Below are 24,321 nucleotides of genomic sequence, written 5' to 3'. Positions count from 1 at the left end.
CACATCTGTCTTGGGTGTGCTTCCGGTCACCAGCAGCGCCCCCATGTTTTTCCCCCCTGGGTCACACCCAGTGATGCTCAGGGCTTACTCCAAGGTTTGTGGTCCCAGGAATGGGCCGTAGTCGGCCATGTGCAAGGTCAGCGGGTACCAGCTGTACCACTGCTCTGGCCCCTTAGTGAGTCTGTTCTATCAGTGTTTAGACTGGGGTGCAATGGACCCTCTTTGGGTAGGACAGTCAGTTTGGCAATGTGGCTTTTTTGACCTAGGAGCATGGGGTAATTTTACATTGTCCGCGGTTTCTGGGCCACACCCGGCGGTATTCAGGGAATATATGGGGGGTGCTGGGACCAAACCTAGGCCAGCACTATACTATCCCTCTGGCCCTCCATCCGAAACTGTCGGCGACATTTCCAACGTGAGTGTGCCCCAGTCCCACAGGTGAGTGAGTGCTGAGGTTCTAATGCACAAGGCACAGAAGTGGACCTGGCACTTTCCTCGCTCAGCCTAGAGGTTCCCAGGGACCCGCTGGTGCTGCCATTGTGTGGTGCCTCGGTACAGTGCTCCTACTCAGTGAGCAGTGGATGTGCTAGTTCTTGGTTGTTTCCACATAGAAAGTTTTTGTTTTGGGGGCCATAGCTCTTGGTCTTGTTCCATCCTCCTCCAAACAGCACATCCACGAGATCATCACCTGCAAACCTCTCAGGTGCCTTTTTTTTTTCCATATTGAACTTTTAGTGGTGCCAGGATATACTCAGGGCACCAGTGCTGGGAGTTGAACCCAGGGCCTCACACATGCGAGTGATCTGCATCTAGGCTCCTCACTTTGGTTTTCTTTTGCTTTTTGGGTCACACCTGGCGATGCTCAGGGGTTACTCCTGGCTCTGCACTCAGGAATTACTTCTGAAGGTGCTTAGGGGACCATATGGGATGCCGGGGATTGAACCTGAGTTGGCTGCGTGAAAGGCAGACACCCTACCCGCTGTGCTATTGCTCCGGGTCCCCTCACCTTTTAAAAGAGCATTTCCTAAACGGGAGCCACCCGGTGGCAGTGTGCAGTGAAGGAAATAACACCTGTCTGGCTGAGCCTGTGTGCACTGCCAGAAGGGGGTGCATTGCAGCTGGCATCGGGGCCCTGCACTCAGACCCCCAGGACATGCCCGGCTACTCAGGAGGCTCAGACCCCTCCACCACACCCCAAACTTTGGGGTCTGGCTGCTTCCTTTCATCTGTGCAAAGTGAGGTGCCGAGGGAGAAGGGGTGCGAGGGGACCGGGAGTTCTCACCACTTGTACCACACCCACACTGCAGCTGGGACCCTGCAGTTCTTTCAGCGACTGTAGTGTGAAGGGACAAAGGAATGGAGGCCCCATGAGCTGGCGAGTGGGCCCTGGCCAGCAAGGAGGGGCAGGGCTCTCTGCTCCTCAGCTCTCTCTGCCACATGGAACCACCTGGAACAAGAGTCGGTCAGTACCCCGGCTCTGGGCCCCAACACCCACATTCCTCCTTCCTCAGAACTGGCTTCTTGGGTTGAGGAGGGTCAGTGTGAGGGTACCCACCCCTCCCCCAGTCTAGCTGAGATCCACACTGTCCACACCGGCTCCCCATGGTCATACAGGTGTCAGAGGTTGTCTGTTCCGCTTTTGTTTTGGGGTTCCATCACAGCCAGCGATACTCAGGAGTTACTCCTGGCTCTGCACTCAGGAATCACTCCTGGCGGTGCTCAGATGACCATGTGGGATCCCAGCGACTGAACTCAGGTCGGCCACATGCCAGGCCCACCCTGTTGGACTCTCGCTCCAGCCCCATTCAGCGAGGTCTATCCACGAGCAGCCACACTCCAAGTTCTGTCCTGCGCCAGGCTCGGCCTTGAGTGTCCAGGCACCTCCTCCTACCTGCTCTTTGGCTAGCACCATTCCGCCACCCTAGGTCCTCACGGCATACCCAGGACAGGCCCCCAGGGGGCACAGGGCAGTGGGAGCGACGGAGTGCTGAGGAGTGGACACCAGACTAGTCCGCAGCAGCCCTGCCAGGCTGGGCCCCTAGCGGTCCCAGTGACACCCCCTCTGGTGGACTGTTCACCCTGGCCAGTTCCCACCCATGGTCCCACCCAAATGGGCTCTGGATGACAAGGCCACACGGGTCCGCCTATTTCCCTTCACTTGGGGCTCTGCCCTCCTCAGCCAGAGGTCTGACTGCAGTGCTTGGGCCCTGTCAGCATCTGTGTGGCACAGGGACCCGGACAAGCTGCTCTGTGGAGGATGGTGAGGTCACAGGAACCCCAAGGCACTTCCTGGGGCAACCAGGAAAGGCTCAGGGTGACGCCCTGGTCCCACCGCTCCCCCACCACCCAGCCCCGCCCAGCAGAGAGCAGCCACACCAGATCTTCTGCTGTACTAATGTATTCCATCTTTCAAAAAGAAAGACATGATTTTAATATTACTTAACAATATGTTAAAAAAGTAGCCAGGCAGGCCTCCGTGTTAATCCAGTCGGACACTCTGACAGACTCAATGGTGAGTACTGGGGGTTTCTGTTTTTGAACTTTCTCTTTCTGCAGGGGTCTTACACAAGCTGGCTACAAGTCGGGGGGGTCAGACACAAACAGCGCAACGTGGACACTCTGAACAGTAGATTGTGAAGGAGAACGGAAGCGCACCTGCCCTGTCCGCCCGCCTCGGGGGATGCGGGGCACACAGGAGCTGAGTGACAGCAACACCCTGGCGGGGACAGATGACGGGACAGGGCGAGTGCAGAGCGACGGCCGCGTGGATGGTGCCCAGGCTCGGAGGCCGCGTGCTGGAAGAACGAGCAGGCTGCCGCCCCGGGCCGACAGCACAGAGCTACACTGAAGAATTCTCACGCACAGACTACACGCACACGAGCTGACGGCGCGGGGCCCTCGACCAGGGCTGCGCGAGTTCACCCGCACATGCCTGGGGCCTGGCCCTCCTCCCTCAAGTCCCTCTCTTGTGGTCCTCACTCAATGGGCAGCGAACGTGGCTTTTTTCAAGCTAAAATTGGACCAATTGATAGACAGTCTTTGTCGGGTCTGTCTGGCGGAATCCAAGCAGAACCTGCAAAGACAGAAAAACGTGATGGAAGGAAACACTGACGCGACTGCACTGAGGCCACGCGGAGGTGGACAGGCCGCGGGAAGAGGCTGTCTCAGGACTGTCCCGGGCAGGACCCCATCCAGCGGCAGCAGAGGAGCAGTTTCTGAGCGCCAGCTCCCCGTCAAGCTCTGCCCCCACCCCTGCCCAGACAGTTCCTGAAAAAGCAGCTGCTGTGCCTGCTGCACCCAGGTAACAACAGCCAACTCTGACAGGAAACGAAGCCGGAAAAACATTTCCTCTGAAAAACCTTTAGCTGACTTACTTTCTGAAATTCCCATCTTCTCAGCTATAATTTGGGTAGAGAAAAATGCAGATTAGACTTGGAAATGATCACTGTCACCCAGCCAATGGGTGAACTTGGACGTGTCCTCGGGAACTGGCGGGCTGACCAACACACTGGGCCACAGGGCTGGGGACGCTCCTGCTACGCCGCCTGTCTGCAGGCAGGAGCTCCAGGCCACCCTGCACATGGGCCCCCTCAAGCAAGAACCAAAACAAAATAAAAACTGCTGCGCTTTTTTTGTTTGTTTTTGGGCCACACCAGGCTGTGCTCAGGGCTTACCCCTGGCTCTGCATTCTGCATTCTTGCTGATGCACAGGGGACCACAAGGGATGCAGGGATCAAACCTGTGTAGGCCACGTGCAAGGCAAGTACCCACCCTGCCATGCTATCTCTCAGGCCCTGAAGTTTAATCCTAATGTTTTATTGATTTTTGCTTCTGATCTTCAAATCAGTAACCCTGCCTTTTCTCCAAGTATTTTTGGGGGCAGATTTTGGCATAAAAATTTCACTTGTTTCATAAAATGAAACATGGAGGGCACTCTGTTTTCTGGGAGAGTTTGTTCAAGACAATATAATCTGTTCCCTGAAGTTTGAGAAGTTCTCTAGAAATGTCAGAATGTGGTTTTCTCAGAAGACAAAGCTACTGTCTTTGGTTGTTGCAGTTTTGGGCCAAACCTGGCAGTGCTCAGGGCTTCCTCCTGGCTCTGGGTTTGTCTCACTTCTGGAGGGCTGAAGGGAGCACATGCACGCGGGGGACTGAACTTGGGTCGGCCGCATGCAAGGCAAGTAAGTGCCCTACCCCATGGTACTACTGCCCTGGCCCTTCTTTAGTAAGCTTGCAAATAACTTTCGGCTTTGCTGAGCTTCTGTATTTTTGTTTCCTTTTTCACTGTTTCACATATATTTATTCAGTTTTTCATTTTCTTTGGGCTTTTGTTTCCTAATTTAAAAAATCAGGAAAAAAATTTTTGGTAACTGGGGCTGGAGCGATAGCACAGTGGGTAGGGCGTTTGCCTTGCACGCGGCTGACCCGGGTTCGATTCCCAGCATTCTATATGGTCCCCTGAGCACCGCCAGGAGTGATTCCTGACTGCAGAGCCAGAAGTAACCCCTGAGCATCGCCGGGTGTGACCCAAAAAGCAAAACAACAACAACAACAACAACAACAATTTCTGGCAACACCTTGTAATCTTTAGGGCTTATTCCTGGTTCTGTTTTCAGGGGCCTAGGGGATCAATGGAGTGCTGAGGGTTAAACCCAGGTCAGCCGTGTGCAAGGCAAAGCACCTTACCTGCTGTACTACTGCTTCTGTCCTTTTTCCTAATTTCTCTCTTTTTCCTGGGGGGTGGGTGCTGGCGGTGTGGGGGGTCCCCACACCCAACAATAATAAGGGGTTATTCCTGGCTTTGCATTGAGAGGCTGTTCCTGGAGGCGCTCAGGGGGCCAAATGAGACACCAGGGATAAAACCCGGGTTGGCTGCATGTGAGCCAAGTGCTCTTTCTGCTGTATTATCTCTCTGGTCCTGTTTTCTTAATTTTTCAAATGAAAAACCGGAACTTAGTAGTCTTCTGGGATTTGGTAACTAACTCAAGCATTGGAGACTTTGGAGAAGGCGCTAGAGAACACCACAGCACGCAGCTCCTTGATTTTTTTCCACTGAGTTTCTCAATCCCTTAGTTCTATACACTGAAGCCAGGAGTGAGCTGGACCCACATGGAGTCAGCGCTCCATATCGTGTGTCGCAGGCCTCGGGCAGTTAAGTCTGTGCTAGCAGACACCTGGATGGGCTTATTGTGCACCACATCAGGATAACTACACAGAGCATGGCACGGCGTCGAGCACAGACACAGCACAGGCTGAACTGTGAGTCTGCCCCTATGCAGCCTGTCCCAAGACACAGTTGAGTAGGCTGGGCTGTTAAATGACCTGGATATCAAGGAATAGCCCCCTAGATGTGCAGACTCGGCGACCTGGCACACAAGTGCTCCAGGAGCTCCCCACCTGCTAAAGACCAGCTGTGCACACGAGGATGGGAAAGAAAATGAGTGAGGGGCTGCAGGAGGAGGTGAAAGTGCGGAGAGCAGGAGAGGTCCGAGGCCACGGGGTGGGCCTGTGATGCCGCCCCGTCAGGGACAGTGGCAGCACTCACCTTTTGAAATACTCCACTTCCCTCTCAGTCTCATCCATGTCCACACTTTCGAGATCGATATCCTTCGGCAGGAAGACGTCGTCTGCAAACAGAAAAGAGGCGAGTGGAATCAGCAGGCACACACACCACGGGGTCCTACCCAGCTTCAACAACTTCCCAGACACAACTGTTTCTCTAACAGGAGATCTGAGCTGGAGGGCGTCTGCCAGGCACGCAGCTGACCTGGGTTTGACATCCAGAGCCCCACCAGGAGTGATCTCAGAGCGCAGAGTCAGGAGCTGGCCCTAAGCACTGCTGGGTGTGACCCCAAAACAACACAGCTCAAACGTGAGATTTGAACGACTGAGGGGAGGAGATGAGGCTCAGTGTGGAGACGGAGGGGAGGGCACTGGGCAGCGCCCTGGTCCCCAGCACCAGGCATGTCCCCAGTGAAGCAGGAGTTGGGGCGCAGAGGCCCGGTGCTTGCCTGCTCCTGTGGGCAGCCTCAGGGAAACGGCTCACTCTGAGCCCCAGAGCTAGCAGATACGCCGACTCCTTCGGTCTCGTCAGGCTCTGGCACCAAGGCGCAGCCTCACTCAGAAGACCTCCGAGTCCCCTGGCCAGTAAGGCCAGCCACCCCCGCCCACTCTGCCAGCTCCAGTTTCCCAGGTCTGGTATTTCTCCCCTATTCCCGTGGTTTCCAGGACCCAACACCCTCCCACATCCCACGCCCCTCAGCTCTGTGGCCATGAAACATGTCCTCCATCTGCCGCCTTCATGCATAGCACTGGTGGCAAACCTGCTTTTTTTCGACACATGACCCTCATGAGCTCTTGTCCTACTCTGGCTCTCATGTCAGGGAAGGTCTTGGTGACCACCTGGGCACACCCCCCTCTTAACAGGCTCCTGGGCCCTTGATTCCAGCTTCCTCAGTCCATGCATGACCTCTCCTCATGGCAGTCATCCTGCAGGCCGACCTCTGCGCCCAGCCTAAGTTCCTGGTAGCTGCAGGGCACCAACTCGGGGAACTGATGTGGGGCTAAGAAAAAGAAGCGGGTCTGAGGAGGCAGGTCTCCGTGCGGGCTCCGTGCTCACTGCACCAGAAGAACTGGAGTGAGTCTCTTCGAAGCAGGAAGGGCAGACAGACCAAACTTAAACAGATGCAGTGCCAGTGACCCAGGCACTCACCACTGCCATGGCCCCACCTCAGGCGCGGAAGGAGGGGGTAGGCAGCAAAGGGATCGCCAAACTCTGGGAGTCGTCAGCTTCCTGCAGCCAATCTCCCGGAGCCCAACCCGCAGCCACTCTCCAGGAACGGGGAGCATCCGCCTGGCTGACATGCCCATACCCTGCTGGTGGTGCTACACAAGAGGGGTCAGAGGACATTTGGGCCAGAAGAAGGCTGGGCAGGGGTGTGGGAAACCTCGGCACAGGAACAAAGGCTCCTGCGGCCCGAGTTCCTCGGAAATAAAAGGACAAAGAAAACACCACGAAGAAGACGTCACTGTTCGAGGTGAGTGTGAGCTGCCTGCCGTGTTGGAGAGGGGATCCCTTAAGATCACAAAGCAATCTCAGCCACTAGAAGGGGACAATTCCCACCGCAGGCCAGGGTGGATTCAAGCCCAAACATCACAAACAGTGCAAAGGGGGCTGGAGAGTAAGGACCTTGGGGAGGGCACTTTCTTGCACACAGCCGACCTGTGATTGGCACCCCAGAGGGTCCCCTGAGCCCACCAGGAGTGATCCCTGAGCACTGCTGGGGAAACCTAAAAGCTACCTAAGCAAACTGTCTAGAAAATGGGCAGAAACCACTGGGAAGTTATTTCTGAAGGGATTCAGAAATGATGGAAACACTGCAAGAAGCTACAAATATTTACGTCTTTTCTGTTCTTGGTCACACCTGCTAGTGTTCAGGGCTCTGACAGCAGAACCATACCGGCCTTCCTGCATGCAAAGCACATGGCCCGATGCAGCTATGCGTATGGGTTCATTTACTGTTGCTTTTACTTGAGGGCCACACGTGCTGGTGCATGGGGGCTACTCCTGGTTTCGTGCTTGGTGGCTGCTTCCCGCATTGTGCAGGGGACCCTGTGGACCAGGGGTCACACCTGGACTGCCAGGATGCAAAGATTGCTCTGTGTGCACCCAGCCCTAGAATGTTTCAATGAATGACTGGAGCAAACATCCAAGTGCCATATAAGTAACTGGGTTAAAAAGAAAAGAAATTGGGCTAGAGAGATATGAGGGCGGTAGGGCACTTGGCCGTGCACATGGCTGATCCCTGCTGGAGTCCCTAACCTGCAAACAGACCTCTGAGCACAGAGCCTGGAATAGCCCCTGAGCTCTAGCAAAGGTGACAACAAAATAAGGGAAGGAAAACAGGGGCCAGAGTTTGCTTGCCTTGCACACAGCCAACCTGGGTTCAATCCCCAGCATCTCTTATGATCCACCAAGCACCACCAAAGTGATCCCCGAGCAGAGTCAGGACTGAGCCCTGAGCATCACCAGGTGTGGCTCCCAATCAACAACAAGAACAAACAAAAAGAAACAAATAAATGAAGAAAATTTCTAAATCGAAAAGTTAAAAAACGACCTCTCTCCATCGCAATGAGGCCGAGTTGCCACCCATGAACGGCTCCTGGCTCCTGAACGGCCATCATCCCAGGGGCACACAAACCAATCTCGGAACCCAGTGGCTTTTTGGCAGAAATGCATCTGGACTGAGCATTAAACTACGGCGCCATGTCATCCAGGGTGGGAAAGGTGTTTGTCCCTTCCAACTATTCTCCCTGGTGGCGCGGTGGTCACCACCTTTTCAGAGCCTATTGGACAGCCAGGTATAAGACTGCAGTGATGTGACACCGGAGCCTCATGGGATGGGGGGTGAAACCGGCCCCTCTCCTTGCCCGACTAGGCCCTGAGTTGCCACTCATGAATGGCTCCTGGCTCCCGAATGGCCATCATCCCAGAGGCATACAAACCAATCTCGGAACCCAGCGGCTTTTGGCAGAAATGCCTCCAGACTCATTACTAAAGTATCAGAAATCCAAAATGCTCTTCATAAGAGCAATAGAAAACAAATTATCTAATGATGCCTTTTAGGCAGGTCTGAATGTTGGGGAAAATCCAAATAATAATGGTGAATAATGGTGGACCTTTTTTTGTTGTTTTGTTTTGGGGTCACACCTGGCGATGCACAGGGGTTACTCCTGGCTCTGCACTCAGGAATTACTCCTGGCGGTGCTCAGGGGACCATATGGGATGCTGGGATTTGAACCTGGGATTTGAACCCGGGTCGGCCGCGTGCAAGGCAAACACCCTACCCGCTATGCTATCACTCCAGCCCCAATGGTGGATCTTTTGTTGAAATATTGAATGTGATCAAAGCGGAGAGAGAGTAAGGTGGAAATCATCTGCCACATAGGCAGGGGGGAGGGGTGGGACGGGGGCATACTGGGGTTCTTGATGGTGGAGGGTGTGCACTGGTGAGGGGATGGGTGTTTCATCGTTGTACGGCCGAGACTTAGACTGGAAAGCTTCGTAACTGTTCTCATGGTGATTCAATTAAAAAAAAAAAGTTTAAAAATTAAAGAAAATGATCAACAAAGTAAAACAGAAGAAAATGCAGGGCGGGTGAAAAAGTCAGTACAGGAACGAGGGCACTTGCCGTGCACATGGCCAACCCTGGTTCAAACCCCTGGCACCACAGATGGTCCCCTGAGCACTGGCAGGGGTTGTTTCGGGCACAGAGACAGAAACAAACACTGCTGGCCGTGGCCCTCACAACCCTGCCCGTAATGTTTTTGAGCCAGGCGGTGCTCAGGGCTGACTCTTGGCTCTGTTCTCAGGAATCACTTCTGACGGCGCTCAGGGGAACATATAGGGCGACAAGGATGAAACCCAGGTCGACCACAAACAAGGCAAAGCCCTGCCCACTGTTCTCTCTCTCCAGTCCCCCAAACCCTTTAAGGAAGGAAACACATGAATAGAAACTAATCAAATCTCATAAATAAACCAGGGTTCTGATGGTTAAAAATAAAGAAAAGAAACGGAACAGCAAGGAAGCACAAGTGTACAAAACCAGAAGTGACTGGAGGGAAAGAGCCACTGGAAAAACTGAAGCGCCCGTCTCTGGGGCTGCAGAGAGAGCACCACGGGCTAGAGGCGTTGGTTCAATTCCCAGCATCACCTGGCCCCAGACCCTTCCCACAGTAGGACTATGTACATGAGACAGGAAATCTGGGGAAAAGACAGTTCAGTGGTTCAGTACAGAACGCAGCTTGCGAACCATTTGCCAATACTAAAGAGACCAATTCCCAGACAGGAAAGAGAATCTCAAGGACCTACTCCCCCAAAACACCAGACCAGCACAGCTCAGGAGAAGCCAGCAAACCTCAGGGTGCAGAATCCCTGCTGCGCGAAACGTCCTTGACTGGGGTTCACTTTTCCTTTTCTGCCTTTGCCACTGAGAGCCGGGGGCTCCTCCAGATGGGACCTGAGGTGGAGGGCGTGTTCTGACGCACACAGCACCTAGGACTGCCATGGATGCCTGTTCCAGGCCGCCCTGGTGATGGTGCAGCAGTGGCCTGGCTGCCTCCCTATGTGAGCACAGGCCTCCCCTGGGGGATGGGAGGGAGACATCCCAGAGGTCTAGGAACCACTGGCCCTGCTCGCTTTCACGCCCAGCCCCACTCCTGGTGCCCAGGCTCAGAGCCCGCCAACCGGACCTTCCCACCCGCCTCTGGCTTGAGTAGGGCAGGGAGGTGGGGCCTTTGGCAGGCAGTGAGAGAAACGTGGGCCAAGAAGGCAGTATGTAGGCACTGCCACATTCCTGTACTCGGCACGGAAATGCTGGCCGCTGCTGGCCAATCACCATCACCAGAAGCCACCCCCACCCTCAACAATAAAACACATGTGAACCCCGAGGAAACCACTGGGAACCAACCCCGGCCCCGACTGCACTCCTACACTCGAGCCAAAAAGGACCTAGGGCTCGGAGGCAGAGCGGCCGCATAAGGACTAAGGGCTGCCAAAGAGCAGGCCACGGCATAAGCAGTCAGTCAGAGCAGTGTCTCGGTCATGAAGCGAGGCTGCAACCAACACGCAGTAACCGACCAAGGACGGGAACACGCAGGGGAGAGGAAAGGTCTTCTTCGAGACCCCAAGCAGGAAACAGGGACAGGGACAGAGTGGAGACCAGCAGTTATGATCATTCTAGGCTGGCAAAGGAGTCCGCACAGGGGGCCTGGCAATGGCCAGAGGAAGGCGCGGCTGCAGCGGACCCCCACTGCCCACAAGCCCTGAAGAAGTGCGGTCCTGCCCGCCTGAAAGGGGCTTACAGGTGACGAGGGCAGGAAAACACCGGACTCGGCCCTTACGGGAAGTGGGGCCCGTTGGAAGAAGACTCCACCTGAGCAGCAGCTGCACAGCAGGGATGTGCGCTGGCCCAGAGCCTGTCCTGTGGGCCTGCTCCGAAAGCGCCCATCCGGGCCAGGCCATCGAGTCTGCAGGGACCCTCCCAGGCTGAGAAACTAAGAGGGAGAAATGAGACGCCGTCTCCGGTCAACTTCAGGGAACCCAACACACCTTGGTCCCCTTCCTGTAGCTTTTCTGGTGACCCTACAACGATTTCAGCTAAGCCAGAGCACCAGGGCTATTGTCCCCTGCTGATGGCGACAAGGCCCCACAGAACAGAGCAGACTCTGCATTTACCAAGCGAACTGCTGGCTCGGTCTCCTTTCTTCTTTCTGCTTTTCTTGTTCTTGCCCTTGGGCTGAGGGGAGTCGGCCAGCACCAGCTTGTCCTGTGGGTGCTCGCTGGGGCTCGCGGGCTCCGGGGGCACCGCCACCCTTTCTTCCTTCACGTGGTTCAGCTGCTTCCTGTTAGTGCTGTTACTGCTGATTTTCCTCTCCTCTCGTCTCTGCTCTGCTGGGGAAATCAGGTCAGCTTTGGGCTTGGGCTCAGCGGGGGGCCGGGGCCGGGGCTGGCCCTCAGCGGCTCTAGAGGGTTCTGGGGGCTTCCTCCCCAGCTCACTGCCCGTCTTACTGATCTGCTTCAGTTTCTGCCTGCCAGCCCCCTCTTTGTGGTGCTGCATGATGTCCAGGAGAAAGGACAGCGGCTCGGGCTGCTTCCCGTTGACCCCCTCGGGCAGGAGGAGCTTGGAGTCTCTGAGGTCTGTAGTGTCCCCCTCAGCCCCGGGCCCGGGCCTGGGCTCTGTGTGGTCCGTGTGTCTGCAAGGGGGGTGGGATGAGGTTTCCGGTTCTTTGGGCTGCTCCAGGGAGCCATTCGGGATGCTATCAGAGTTCAGGACTGGACCTGGTGCCGTCTGGAAATTCCTAGCCAGAATAGCCAGCTTGGAACAGTCTTTGCCTGGCCTCTCCTTCTTCTTCTTCTTCGCGGCCCTCAGCTTCTGCAGCCGCTGTAGCTCCTCTTGTAGCCGCTCCTCCTCCTCCTCCTCCTCCTGCCGCTGCCGTTGCAGCAGGTGCTCCCGGGCCCTGGCCTCGGCTTCCAGGCGCGCCTTCTCCTCCAGCTGCCGACGAGAGAAAAGGCGACTTAGAATAAGAGTCAGCAGTCCAGAGACGCAGAGGAGCAAGGAATGATGAAGAATGAAGCACCTGACAGAAATTAAAGTCTAAAGGGGCTGCGATAGGCCAAATTATACAACACCCTATGCTGAATTCTCTGTACAAAATATTTGGAAATTATCTGAGAAAAGCACTGAGCTATTTCTATACTGGGGGTGGGGCAGTATTCAGTATAAACTTCCCTGAAGGGTCAGGCAGAGAATGAGGTGTTGCAGCCACAGCAGCCTGTGGAACGGGCACAGCGCGTTCTATGGAAGTCATGTGGTTGGCTATAACTTGGCCAGCAGCACCGGGCACTATGTTCCAGGTGTGGAGGAAGCGCTGCAGGCCCACCCAAGGGGCTGGAGAGAAAGCTAAACCTCTCCTTTCCCCACCTGAACGAACACACCTAACTCACAAGGCATTTCCCCCACTGTGCCAGGCAAGGCAAACGGCTTTCCGAAATATTCACTATCACTATGCTGAAAACGTAACAATGGGGGACAGGTTGACAGCACCAGTGGGGAGGGCAGTGCTCTTGCACATGGCTCACCCTGCTTCAACTCTCAGCGCCACCCCCAGGCATGATCCCTGAGCACAGAGCCAAGAGTATGTCCTGAGCACTGTCAGGTGTGGCTTCCAAAGAGAAAGCCCAGGGTATGTAACAAGGATATGTTCTTTAAAAATGGTCTAAAATAAAAGAATAACCCCAAAACCCCCTGCTCAGGGCTTTTCCTGGTGGGCCCAGGACCGCCCTGGGGCTGGCTATGTGAAGAGAGCACCCTGACCTGCACCCGCCTCGCCACCTGCTTGATGTGTAAGACCTGCATGCGTGCACAGCGGCCCCAGATCCTACCCCCATCCCGAGTGCCCCCATGAATGCTGGTGGTGGAAACCCCAGAGACATGGCAGAGCCAGCTTCTACCTGGCCGTCAGTCCAGGGTGAGTGCCCACAAAGCTCGCCATGGTTTATCCACCAGCATGATCTCACTCTCACTTGATTATTCTTGTGGTGCCAGGAATCGCACCAGGCCCCATGTATGCAAGGAACGGGCTATGGTTTGCAGGGGAAGGTCATTCTCCACACTGACCTCAGGGACCCCCCAAAGCAAATGTCCTTCTCTGCCCTGTGCAAGGATAGACCTAGGGTCTGGGGCTCAGAGCCTGGTAACTTCAGGTGGTGAACCAGGAACTACTCTGATTTAAGGGCTCTGGAAAATTCTCCAGGAGAACTGGGGGTGCAAGACTGAAATCCCAGCACCATTCTAAGCCCACCATTTCCATGCTAACCAAAAGGGGAAAGCACCCGCCCTCCGGCCTGCTAGGAGGGGGCTGTCCGAGGTGCCCGTGCGCAGGGAACCCTCACTCTTCCATTCCACCGATGCCACACCAGCTGCTCCTTCCGCTTCAGACAGAGCTGAAGGACACCAGTCCTGCGTGCGGCTGCCTCACCTTCCTCTGCTTGTGCCGGGCCCGCTTAGCGGCACGAGAGCTGCTCACGGGCTTGGCGTCGGAGCTGTTGATGAACTGCAGCAGGTCCTCCACCCTGCGGTGATCAACCACGCTCTCCCGCTCCGACAGAGGTTCCACCTTCTTGGGCTGCTCCTCTTTCCTCTTGGTCAGCCGCAGGCGAAGTTTCTCCCTCATTTCTGCGTAATTTCTACTTGTTGGTGCTGCTGGAGGCTGAGATATATAAATGAGGACAAAAGTTAAGTTTCACTTTCAATGACTTTTGTTTGTGGGGGTGAAGGGGGGCTACCCCCATCTGGTTGTGCTTGGGAATCGCTCCTGGTGATGCTGGAATGCCAAACTGGGGTTGGCTGCATGCAAGGCCAGTGCCTTAACTCCGGTACCATCTCTCCACCCCACTTTGAATGACTGGAATGTAATAAACGGAAACCGTATGTCTGAACAAAAACTGATCCTTAACAACCGGACAGGAAAGCCTGGTGCCTGCTGTCCCAGCTCAGAGCTGTGAAAGCTCTGGGTACTCACGACCAGGGGTCATCTACTCTGCTTCCCAGTCACCCCCAGCGATGCTAAGGGTGCATTCACTTCCCGTTCAATGCTGGGGGTCGCTCCCAGCAACATGGGTGCCAGGGATCTGACCCGGCTCTCCTGCGCCAGGCAGGCTTCCCAGACTGCTGGGCTCTCTCCAACTCTAAGTAGGCATTTTCTTGAGTTTGGGTCACACTCGGCAGCGGCTGGGGGTCAAACACCGGGGATCAAACCAGGATCTGTACTGCCAACAAGTGTGCTTACAGCAGCACGTCATCGTCGGCAGCTTTCCTTTCCTGCGCCCCATCCCACTGCTGACGCACCACACAATGAGACAAGCAGGGCAGCAGGAGCAGCCATCAGCCCCTGACATCTGCTCGTCCAGACAAAGATCTGCTGCTGAACATCCACCCCGGGCAGCGGAGAAGGAGGTGGATACACGAGGTAGGGGTGGCGGTGGGGGAGCTCCCTGGTGCAGGGCCATCACGTCTTGGGGTCTGAAGCAGGCTGCAGCCAAGGTCGTGCCACTTACCCCGCCATGCCCGAAGAACTCGCAGTAGCAGCAGTCGCAGTACTTGCCCTCCTTCTGGGTGGTGGAGGTGGACGTGCTGGAGCTGTGCTCGGAGCAACTGTCCTCGTCGGCGCTCTCGTCCCCATCGTCCTGCTGCGGGTCATAGACGCCGTTCTCACATCGGTGTCCTTCACAGTCGGGGTCGCTACAAAAATACACACAGGCCTGGTGACCAAGGCCCTGCTGCCCCGGGCCCCAGTCTGTCAGATGCCCCTGACGAATGTGCTTACGTCACCCCCAGAACTGAAAGAGCCCTTGGCAGATCAGGGACCCACGAGACCCTGCTCACCTGCAGACACTGGGCGGCGCACTCACGGAGCTGTCTGTGGTGGGAGGTGGGGGGGCCACAGGAGCGGGGCAGAAGCTTTTGCGTGGTTCCACAAAGCCTGGAGCTGTGGTTGCAGCTTTGGGGAAGGACGGTGCTGTGAGGCCGGCCAGGTGAGACGGAGAGGCTGGAGCGAGAGCAGCAGGCGCGAGAGTGGGCAGCGGGGCCAGGCCGGTGGGGCTGCTCCTTGGAGCAACAGGCACGGCAAGTCTGTGGTCCTCCTTGTTCAGGCCATGGAAGACATCCCCTGCACGCAGAGACAAGGGGTCACTGCCCAGGGCTGGTGGGCAGTCTGCAGAACTTGGGCTGTCCCCTTCCCCAGTGCAAGATTCTGTCTCATGGGCTGCTCTTGACACATGTGTCTGGCTGCATGTTGTGGAAGAGCCGTACAGACCCCAGCCCTGGGTGATGGCCAGCGGCCTCTGAGCACAGGCTTTGGCACGCCCACGAGCCATGCCCGCTGTGGCTGTGGGTCTGGCCCTGCAAGGGTGAGCCTTTCACAGTGCTCATGCAGGTCTGAGCTGAGGGCGGCTGTTAGAGGCCAAGTTATTCCAGGAGGAGGCTTAGCTGGATGTTCTGCCATGAACGTACAGATGCTGGCAGGTCTGGCTACAGTACTGGGGAGACCTCTGCTTGGGAGAGCTGGGGGCGCATGGCCTACCCACCCTGGCCATCTAACTGGTCTCCCCTGGGAGCTGCTGGTCAACTAAGGGCCACCCCAGGGAAACTGCACACTCACCCCCCGACCCCCTTCTCATCCCCAACTGGCCGTGTGCTGGAGATGCTCCTTGGTCTCGCGGGCACCCAGCCTGAGGGCTGCAGTGTGGACATGGCCCCTGAGCAGCGGCAAAGTGCACAGGGAGCTAACGCGACCCGGACACACTCCTCAGAGCAGGCCTACACCCAGCAGTGCTCGGGGCTGACTCCTGGCTCTGCGCTCCGGGGCCACTTCCAGGTTGGCCATGTGAAAGGCCGGCTACTGACCCTCTGTACTCTCTCTGGCCCAGTACCTGAGTGCCGTCAGGGCTAGGCCGAGAACAGAGGCAGGCGGCCCCAGCCTTACCTACGGCAGGCGGCCTCTTGGACGACACCTTGAACTGACTGTTGCTGGACTGCACTGTGGTGGCTGTGCAGGACACAGAGGAGGTGGCCGAAGAGGTGGCCATGACCACTTTGTTGGCTTCCATAAAAGCATCTTGGAAATCATACAGACACTTCTTTTTTGCCGCATTTTTCTTCTCTGTACTGTCTGCGGCTGGAGCTGCTTCGCTGGCGGCTGGCTGGGGCAGGGCGTCTGCTCGGGCCCCGGAGAGCACTGGCCCCAGGAGGTCAGTCCCTTCAGGGAAGGAGGGGACAGTCAAACTTCTCGGACCCAAGACTGCACACCCATAACGCATGCTGCCGACTACACACTCCCGACGGGTCCTTGGCTGGGCGACTTCACTGAGCGCGCACCATGTGCCAAGTCCTGCGCCAAGTGCCTTCCAAAAGCTCTTGTGGTAAATGCCTGACAGTGACTTCTAAGGCTGAGACTGTTATACTCCCATCCTAAAGATGAAGGAAGTGAGGCTCAGAGAGGCTAAGTAACTTGCCCAGGGTCACACGGCTAGCAGCCTTCGCAGCCCAGACATGGAGTCTGGCCTGCTATTCTGAGTAGACACGGGGCTCACGGTGGGGAGGAGGGCTTCCAGGGGTGCTGCCACATGAAGACAGAGATGAGGTGTGGGCACCAGCCCTTCCACCTCGGAGGCAGCTGGGAGGAAGATGCTAGTTAAAGGACAGAGCCCATGTTGGGTGGGCACAGAAACAGGAAAGGAGCGGAAGCCAGAGCGCCCAGGCGACCGTGCCTGCTGGCTACCCTGTGCCCGGGCCGAGGGCCGGCTGTCACCACTGCTGGAGAAGCAAAGGTAAAGCATGAGTGCCGGGGAGGGAAGGAGGGAGAACGGATGGCCCAGGGGCTTCCCGCCAGAGAAGGGCCCGGGGGCCGGGGGCTCTCGGGAGTCTAACAAGGAGGGCAGCCTACTTGGCTCAGACCATTGCAAACCTTGAAGAAAGTTTTAACAAGTTCCTTACCAGAAATTGTATCTGGCAGGAAAGTGCCAGAACTCCAGTTCTTATCATTCATCACTTCTGATCCCCAAAGACTTATAAATTTAGAACTATTCCACTCTGGAGTATTCCCAAAACAGCTCGGATAAATATGGTCTTGAAGAGATGCATTGAATACCTGATGCTTATTTGTGTGACTCTGAACAGGTGCTGGCGGTAAAGCCTACAAAAAAAAACGCTCTAATCACATATCAAGTCAATCTAGGCCGAAGGAGTCAGACTAGAGACAGACAGTCACGGCGGAGACCGGGAGGTGCAGCTCCCTCGCTGGGCAGAGGCCCCGTGACAGGCAGGGCTGGTGCCGAGGTGGACCAAGAGCAGTTCAGGCCTCAGCACCGGACACTCCTCCCGACGTGTTCCCTGTGTGGCCTCTGCGTCCGACACCGAATAATCTTCCCAGATGTCGGCCATAGACTCTGCTGGGAAGGCCTCACCTCTGTCCAGTGCGTTGGCTGAGGGCAGTGTGGCTCCGTGCTGGGCTGGCAGCCTTCAGCCCCCCCTGCGCAGTGGCCCCATGGGACAGCCTCCTCACTGCCATAGAGCCCTGACCTACAGAGACCGCTCAGGTCTCTAGCCCTCAGCACCCAGACCCCAAACTGAGCTGCAGGTGCGCCTTCCGGTCACTGGCTCTAAACTCCCAATGGTCCCCCTGAGCCCTTACCACAGCTCATGCCAGATTGATCTGTGCCCTCAGGCTACTCCCTGCCTCTCCTCTACTGTCATGGAGGCTGCCCAGGGCCTGGCAAGACTCAGTGTCCCTCGACAGGGGCCCTAGCAGTGAGTTATGGAGGGCTTCTAGTAGATTCCTACGGGCAGGACACTGGAGGTGGAGGGGGCAGTGGCCCCACCCTGTGGGACACGGGAGGTGGCCAGTGGGGGGGGAAGGCACAGAGACAGGGAGAGCAGGCGGCGGCTGGTGCTTAGGGGTGGGCACATGAGTGTGAGCCCAGGCTCCAGTTCAGCCCCCCTTCTAGCCGTGTGACTGCGGGCAAATCACCTGCACTTTCTAGGCCTCAGTTTCTCCTCCAATGTCTGCACTGACCTGTCGGGGCTGTGGTGAGACACAAGACAATGACAGGTGCTGAGCCCAGCATCCTCCTGGGGCTGGGGGTGGGGGGCCCAGGGGCCCAGGGTAGGTGTGAAAAAGATGTGGGGGTTGGGGGCCCCAGTTATTCCAGCAGGAAGCCTTTGCGTGCCAGAGAGCAAAACGAGAATGAGCCCTTCCTGGGATGCGTTTCCAAGCCACGGGAGAAACAGATCCGCAACGCCCAGGACAGCCCCCACAAAAGGCCGCCAAGAGGGAGGGAAGGCTCACAGCAGGCGCATGGGCGGGGAGCCTGGCTTTACTGCGGTTTGCCTGCGTAGTCTCCTGTCTCCTTTATGGTTTCTAGGAAGGGACCTCATGGTACCGACTGTCCTTTGCTTTATTTTTTGGCTTCTGGGCCATACTTAGCATGGTGCTTAAAATCAAACTTGGGCCTCCTGTATGCAAAGATTTCAGCTGCTGCTCTGGGAAGTCTGTAAGGCGCCTCTTGGCCCTCCCGAAGCCCCGCCAGCTCTCTGGGACAGATGCGGGCAGCACAGGCCAAGGAATAAGAGCATGGCGCCGAGGGCCGTTACCTGTCTGAAGCCTTTCCCAGAGACACAGACCAAACCTCAACAGTTCTGGGGCTCCTCCTGTGTCCAGCAGCCCACTCCCTGCCCCGCGCCACACCAATTAAGCATGCCACCAGCTGAACACGGGGGACGCGCATCCACTGGAACACTGAGTTCTGCCGGAAATGGAGTCACAGCCCAGGAACAGAAGCTGTGGACAGTTGTTCACCTCGAGGCCAAAGTGACATACAAAAGTGTGATTTCTGTTTGAAACACAAGCCCTGCCACATAAACGGAAGCTGATGATGTGGCCTGTCTCCTGGGCCCAGCGCGCTGGGAGGAGTGAAGCAAGTGGCTTTTCTGCTTCCTGCCCTGGCCTGCATGGATGGTGGTGAGGCCCAAGCACTGCCTGGCTCCCGCCTGGCTCTCTCAGCCCAGACTGAAGGCTGCAGGATCACACAGCTGGGACCTGGGCTCTCCCTATTGCTCACATTCTGCCTCTAACACAGGCCTGTAGATGCACACATGTCATATTTCACTCGGCTCACTCAACTTTTGGCTATGAGGGTTAATAAGCAACCGAGGCACAGCCACAGGCGGAGAAGTCAAGGTCACTCTACCTTCCTCATGGTCCCTTTCCTGTGGGGCTAACAACCCCACTGTTTTGGGGCAGTTTTCCTTGATGGGTGGAGAAGACATTGGACTGGAAGATGAGCACTGTGGGGAGAGTCTTCATTGCCTGGCACAGAGCAGCACTGAGAGCAAGCCCTGTGAGGACATGTCAGGGATCCTGGCAGAGCCCGTAGTGAGTTGGGAGGGGTCACGGGCCCAGAGGAGGCAGCAGGCCTGAAGGGCCCAGAGTGTCGGCACCGGCAAACAGAAACCTGCTAAGAAGTACGTCCATGGAGGGTTTAGGGGGTCCACAATCTCCAAACTGCTGCCTAGCCAACGAACTGTTTCCAAAACAAACAGATGAGAAGCACATCAAGAAATAAGAAGATGTGACAATTTTTGTGTAGCTGAAAGATAAGTAAAGCTTGGAAATGAGAATTATGGTTGAAATATGTAAACTAAAGTAGCGGGCTGGACACAACTGGACACTCATTCACCGAAGGCAGACCCTGAACAAGTGCACCCGAACTGACCAGGAACACTCCCATGGTGAGATGGGAAGGGATGCAGAGGCGGAATGTGAGCAGCCGGGAGGTGTGCGAGAAGGGAGAAGCTGGCGGAAAATCACAGGCCAGGGACAAACGACAAAACATCTGAGAACCATAGGCTAATCCAAATGATTGAAGATGTGTAACTGGCTGCAGAGATTTTAGAGAGGAGACAGAGCTGAAGTAACATGGCAGAAAATGCCCCAAACATTCAGCAAAGAGGAGAAGAATATCAAGTCAAATAAACACTCAAATCAACATTCTCAACCCAGAAAACCAAAGACAAAAGAAAATCTTGAAAATGTTGAGGGGGAAAGGAATTCCTGGCACCTACAGAACAAGGAGAATTACAGAGGACATCTAACTAGATCCAGGCAGACCAGGGAAGACAGTAACTACGTCTAAAGTCCTGACAGGGATGAGTGGGGCGCAACTCAGATCCTGAATCCAGCAAAAGCACCCTTCCTCAGGGAGGGAGGAACGGACGTCCTCAGACACACAGCAGAAGAGAAAGAATCCAGAGTAGAGACTTGGCTCCAGTGAGGAGAGGTCAAACCTGGAGAAGAACCAGAATCAAAGACTACTTTTCTTAGTATTAACTGATCTAAAGATAGCCGTTAAAGAACACTAATGCTGCACTGGGTGAGTGATGACATGTCACAAAGGGAATGATCCATTCAGTCCTCAAGAAGCACCCAAGGGTCACGGAGGCGTGGAGTAATGTGACTTGTATACTGTAAGCTCAAGGGCAAGTCTGACTTTAAAAAGTGTATCAGATATACTATAAGGGGAGAGAAAATGGAATCAAAGTGCAATAAAAACCAGAAGCACAGAAAGAAGCATCTGGAAAAGAATCGGAAAGTTACGAAGTTGCTGTGAATACAAGAAAGCACTGAGGATCATTCTGAGTGTGAACAGGCAAAACATACCAATGCAGATACTATTTAAAATATATATTAGGAATAAGAACTAAGTAAATCAACATGACATCAACATAGAGACTCTTTTGAGGCCTGGGATATAGTCTTGCATGGCGAGGTCGGGACTGCACGTCCGGTACCATACAAAACAGAACCCCCCAAAAGAAAGGGAGGACGCCAGCTGCACACTTGTCCCACTTCCCAAGAGAGACTGAAGCTGAGCCAATGATGGAGACAGACACTCCATGCTGCCGCTGGAGATGTTGCTCCCGAGAGCCAGCAACACTGTCCTCAGCTTACAGACCAGAGGCCAGAAATGCAAGGAGTGACAAGAGGGGGAACTCTCAGAACGCGACCCAGGCCAGCAGGAGCACCAGCAGCAGAAGGCAGGAACACAGCAGCGGGGGAAGGAGCATGCCAACACAGTGCGGGAGCACAGGAGAAGAGGGGAGTACGGCAGGAGAGGGCAAGAGGAGGGAAGCAAAGGGTGGGAGCATGGCAGCAGATGGCAGGAGCACAGCAACAGAGGGTGGGAGCACAGCAGCAGAGGAAAGAGCATGACACGAAGGGTGGGAGCACAGCGGCAGAAGGTAGGAGCATGGCAGCAGAGGAAGGAGCACAGTGGCAGAGCACAGGAACACGGTGGCAGAGGACAGGAACACAGCGGCAGAGGGAGGAGCACGGCAGCAGAGGAAGGAGCACGGTGGCGGAGGAAAGGCACCCGTGAGCGAGGCAGAGACATCGAGAGAGGTCAGTGAAGGCCCAGCGTCTAGGCCCTCCTCGGTCACTCCACAGGGCTCTTAGGTCATGAAGCGCTGCCACACAGTCCAGAGGCAGGACTGGAACGCTGTGTGCTCCCAGGCCGTGTCAGGTAAATGCAGCAGCAGGCCTGTGATCAGGAAAGCCGTCTCTCTGTCACCACTTTTCCTCTATTATTTTCTACTTCCAAGTAACTCATATCAATGTAAGTTAAATGTCCTTTTTGTATAAAGACACTTGAAAATAAAAATGTCAAAGGCTTGTTTTTTTAATGTCAAGGAAATAATTTTTTGTTTTTGGGCTACATTCAATGATGCCCAGGGGTCTGCTCCTGGCTCTGAACTCAGGGATCGCTCCTGGTAGGCTCAGAGAACCACATGGGTTGCTGGGGTTGAACCTGGGCCAGCCGCGTGCAAGGCAAGCACCTTACCCGCTGTACTATCACTCCAGCCGTGGAAATAAAAATGTTATGACAGTCCTCTCAAGCATTTCATTTGGAAGATATTCACCCACAAAACACCCGAACATGAAGTAGGAAAATCCCAGCTTAGATTAGAGAGCAAAATGAGCAGGGTACTGGCCTTGCAGCATGTAGCACACCTGGGCTTGACCCCCCACACCCGCAGGGTCCCGAGTGCAGAGTCAGAGGAAGCCCTGAGCACTGCCAGGCATGGCGCAATAAAACCCCCTGCCTCAGCAAAACCAAACCAAACCAAACCAGTCAGTGATGAGAAGTGAATGCTGTTAGACAACACTGAGACGGGAGCGTCTGGGAGGCTGGATTGGGCCTGGCATGGGATGGGCATCTAGCATGCCACGGGGGTCCCCATCTGGAGGCGCCTTCAGGGCACACGCATGCCTGGCTGTGGTGTTCCGGGGATCACATTCAGTTGTGGCACAGGAGTCTCAAGCAGCCGAGCACTGGGACCTGAACTGCCCCAGCCTGAGCCCCCCTGGCAGTGCCCCAGGGACTCTGAAGCCCCAGCTGCTGCTCCCTGCTCCCTGGAGGCTGAGGGCTCAGAGATTTTCCCCAGCAGCACTCTGAATTAGGTCATGGGGCCAGAGATACAGCGCACGGGGAAGGTACCTGCCTGCATGTGGCGACCAGGCTCTGAGTCCAGTCCCCAGAGCCCCTCAGGAGGGATCCCTGAGCACCGCCAGGTGTGCCTCCTGCCCCAAATCAAATCATGTTTGGCCCCTGCTTTAATTTTACTGCCAACCCCTCGCTTCCTTAACTGCAGTGCTCATGGTCATTGCTCTCCTCGGTGGAGGGAGGCTGTTTGTAGTGCTCATATACCCGATGGCCAGGAGGTGCATTTCCTCCGACAACTCTGAATGAACTATACAAGACTCATACATGATCTATGTCACGATACATCTGTTCAACCAAGAGCGGCTGTTTTGCAGACCTGGTTGGTGGGAAGGTGAATTTGTCTGGATAAGCAAATACTTGAATACCAGGCAAAAAGAAAGCACACTTCTAAATTAAAGTGGCACCCAGTCAACTTACTTATTTTTGGGGAGACACTGGCTGCTTGGTGCGAGAGGTCAGTGGTACCTGGGGAAGCACCTGGTGCTGGGGATGGACGATAGGGCCACTGCTGCAAAGTCTGTGCCCAGCCCTGAGTTTCCTCTGTCACAGTGCTCAGAGGAACTGCCCCTGATCGCAAGGGGCTGAGGGGGCTGGGGATTGAACATAGGCTTCCTGCATGCAAAGCACGTGCTTTGGTCCTTTGGGTTCTCTCTCTGACCCTCGAGATAGCACTAAATGAATCATGAATAATGTTGAGCAATCATGAATAGAATTAAGAGCAAAGAGGTCCAAATCAAACCTCCTAGCGAGTGCACCACTGCCCCCACTGCCAGTCCCTCCCCCCCAGCCCACCTCTTTACCCAGGACTCTCTCGCACCCATCTGTTGCTCAGCCCTGCTGAGATGCAGATAAAGTCCCTAGAAGTTCTCTCACTCCCTTTACCCTTTTCTTGGGGGGGCTTTGGAGTGGCGGGGCAGAGGTCCCCAAACTGTATCCAGGAGGCCACTCAATCTCCTGGTGACACTTGGTCAAGCAGGACAACCAGGCCGCTTCTATGTTCTGGTGACCCTTTGGCCTCCAAAGTTATGCGCAGTGATGCCTGAAGGTCAGCCCCGAGCCTGCCCCATCTCTGCAGCCTCCGTTTACCCTTCTAGAGGTCAGCTCAGCGTCCAAAGGCAAAAGAGAACTAGCTCAGACTCATGCCCATGGGCCTTGGCAAGAATCAATCTCACTGCACCTGAAGATTTTGAGGAACCAACCCACGAACAGTTTCTATAAGCTGGAAAGCACAAGAGAACATTCTTGACTCATTTCTCGGGTGGTGCGTAAGGCAGAGAAGGAAAGCAAGCTCCGCTGGGCAGAAATCAGGAGCGCACAGCTCAGGCTAACAGCATGACCTTGACATGTACCCGAAAATGTAATGTCCAGTCACTCTATCAGTAAAGGCTTCACTGACTGTTTTAATGGGGTCAGGACATTGTAACGAGATTTAAGCGTGAATGCAGCAGGAGCCAAGAACATATCATAAGTCAGCATGATCTGCTGATCCTATCCAAGTCCAAACTTTTCATATCTGTCCAGCCGTTCCTCTTCCCTGAAAACAAACCGCCCACCCACACCCACTTTCCCTGCCTCACAGCAAGGGCCCTCCCGGCCTTTCTCTCCCTAGCAGGCATTATCTGAGATGACTAGGGAAGCACCTACTTCAGACTGATGAGATACACTTTGAACCAGAACAGTGATCCAGTAACAAGCAGAGTTTG

General features: G+C 55.4%; 1 protein-coding gene across 3 annotated transcripts in view; it reads right to left on the bottom strand.

The window, feature by feature from the left end:
- Positions 1-2,382: 2,382 nt before the first annotated feature.
- Positions 2,383-24,321, bottom strand: part of FAM193A (family with sequence similarity 193 member A) — a 97,073-nt gene continuing 75,134 nt past the window's right edge. For all 3 annotated transcript variants that reach the window (XM_055139215.1, XM_055139217.1, XM_055139216.1), the window contains 8 exons: positions 17,055-17,253; positions 16,045-16,317; positions 14,946-15,228; positions 14,618-14,801; positions 13,540-13,770; positions 11,237-12,053; positions 5,546-5,627; positions 2,383-3,073 (listed from right to left, as the gene is read on the bottom strand). In XM_055139215.1, coding sequence (XP_054995190.1) covers positions 2,980-3,073; positions 5,546-5,627; positions 11,237-12,053; positions 13,540-13,770; positions 14,618-14,801; positions 14,946-15,228; positions 16,045-16,317; positions 17,055-17,253 — 2,163 coding nt within the window. In that variant the 3' untranslated portion in view covers positions 2,383-2,979. The remainder of the gene's footprint in view (positions 3,074-5,545; positions 5,628-11,236; positions 12,054-13,539; positions 13,771-14,617; positions 14,802-14,945; positions 15,229-16,044; positions 16,318-17,054; positions 17,254-24,321) is intronic.

The sequence above is a fragment of the Sorex araneus genome, chromosome 5, assembly GCF_027595985.1.
Source record: "Sorex araneus isolate mSorAra2 chromosome 5, mSorAra2.pri, whole genome shotgun sequence".
In the NCBI taxonomy this organism is placed as follows: domain Eukaryota; kingdom Metazoa; phylum Chordata; class Mammalia; order Eulipotyphla; family Soricidae; genus Sorex; species Sorex araneus.
The sequence above is the reverse complement of the archived record's forward strand: the minus strand, read 5'-3'. Positions and strand labels throughout refer to the sequence as shown.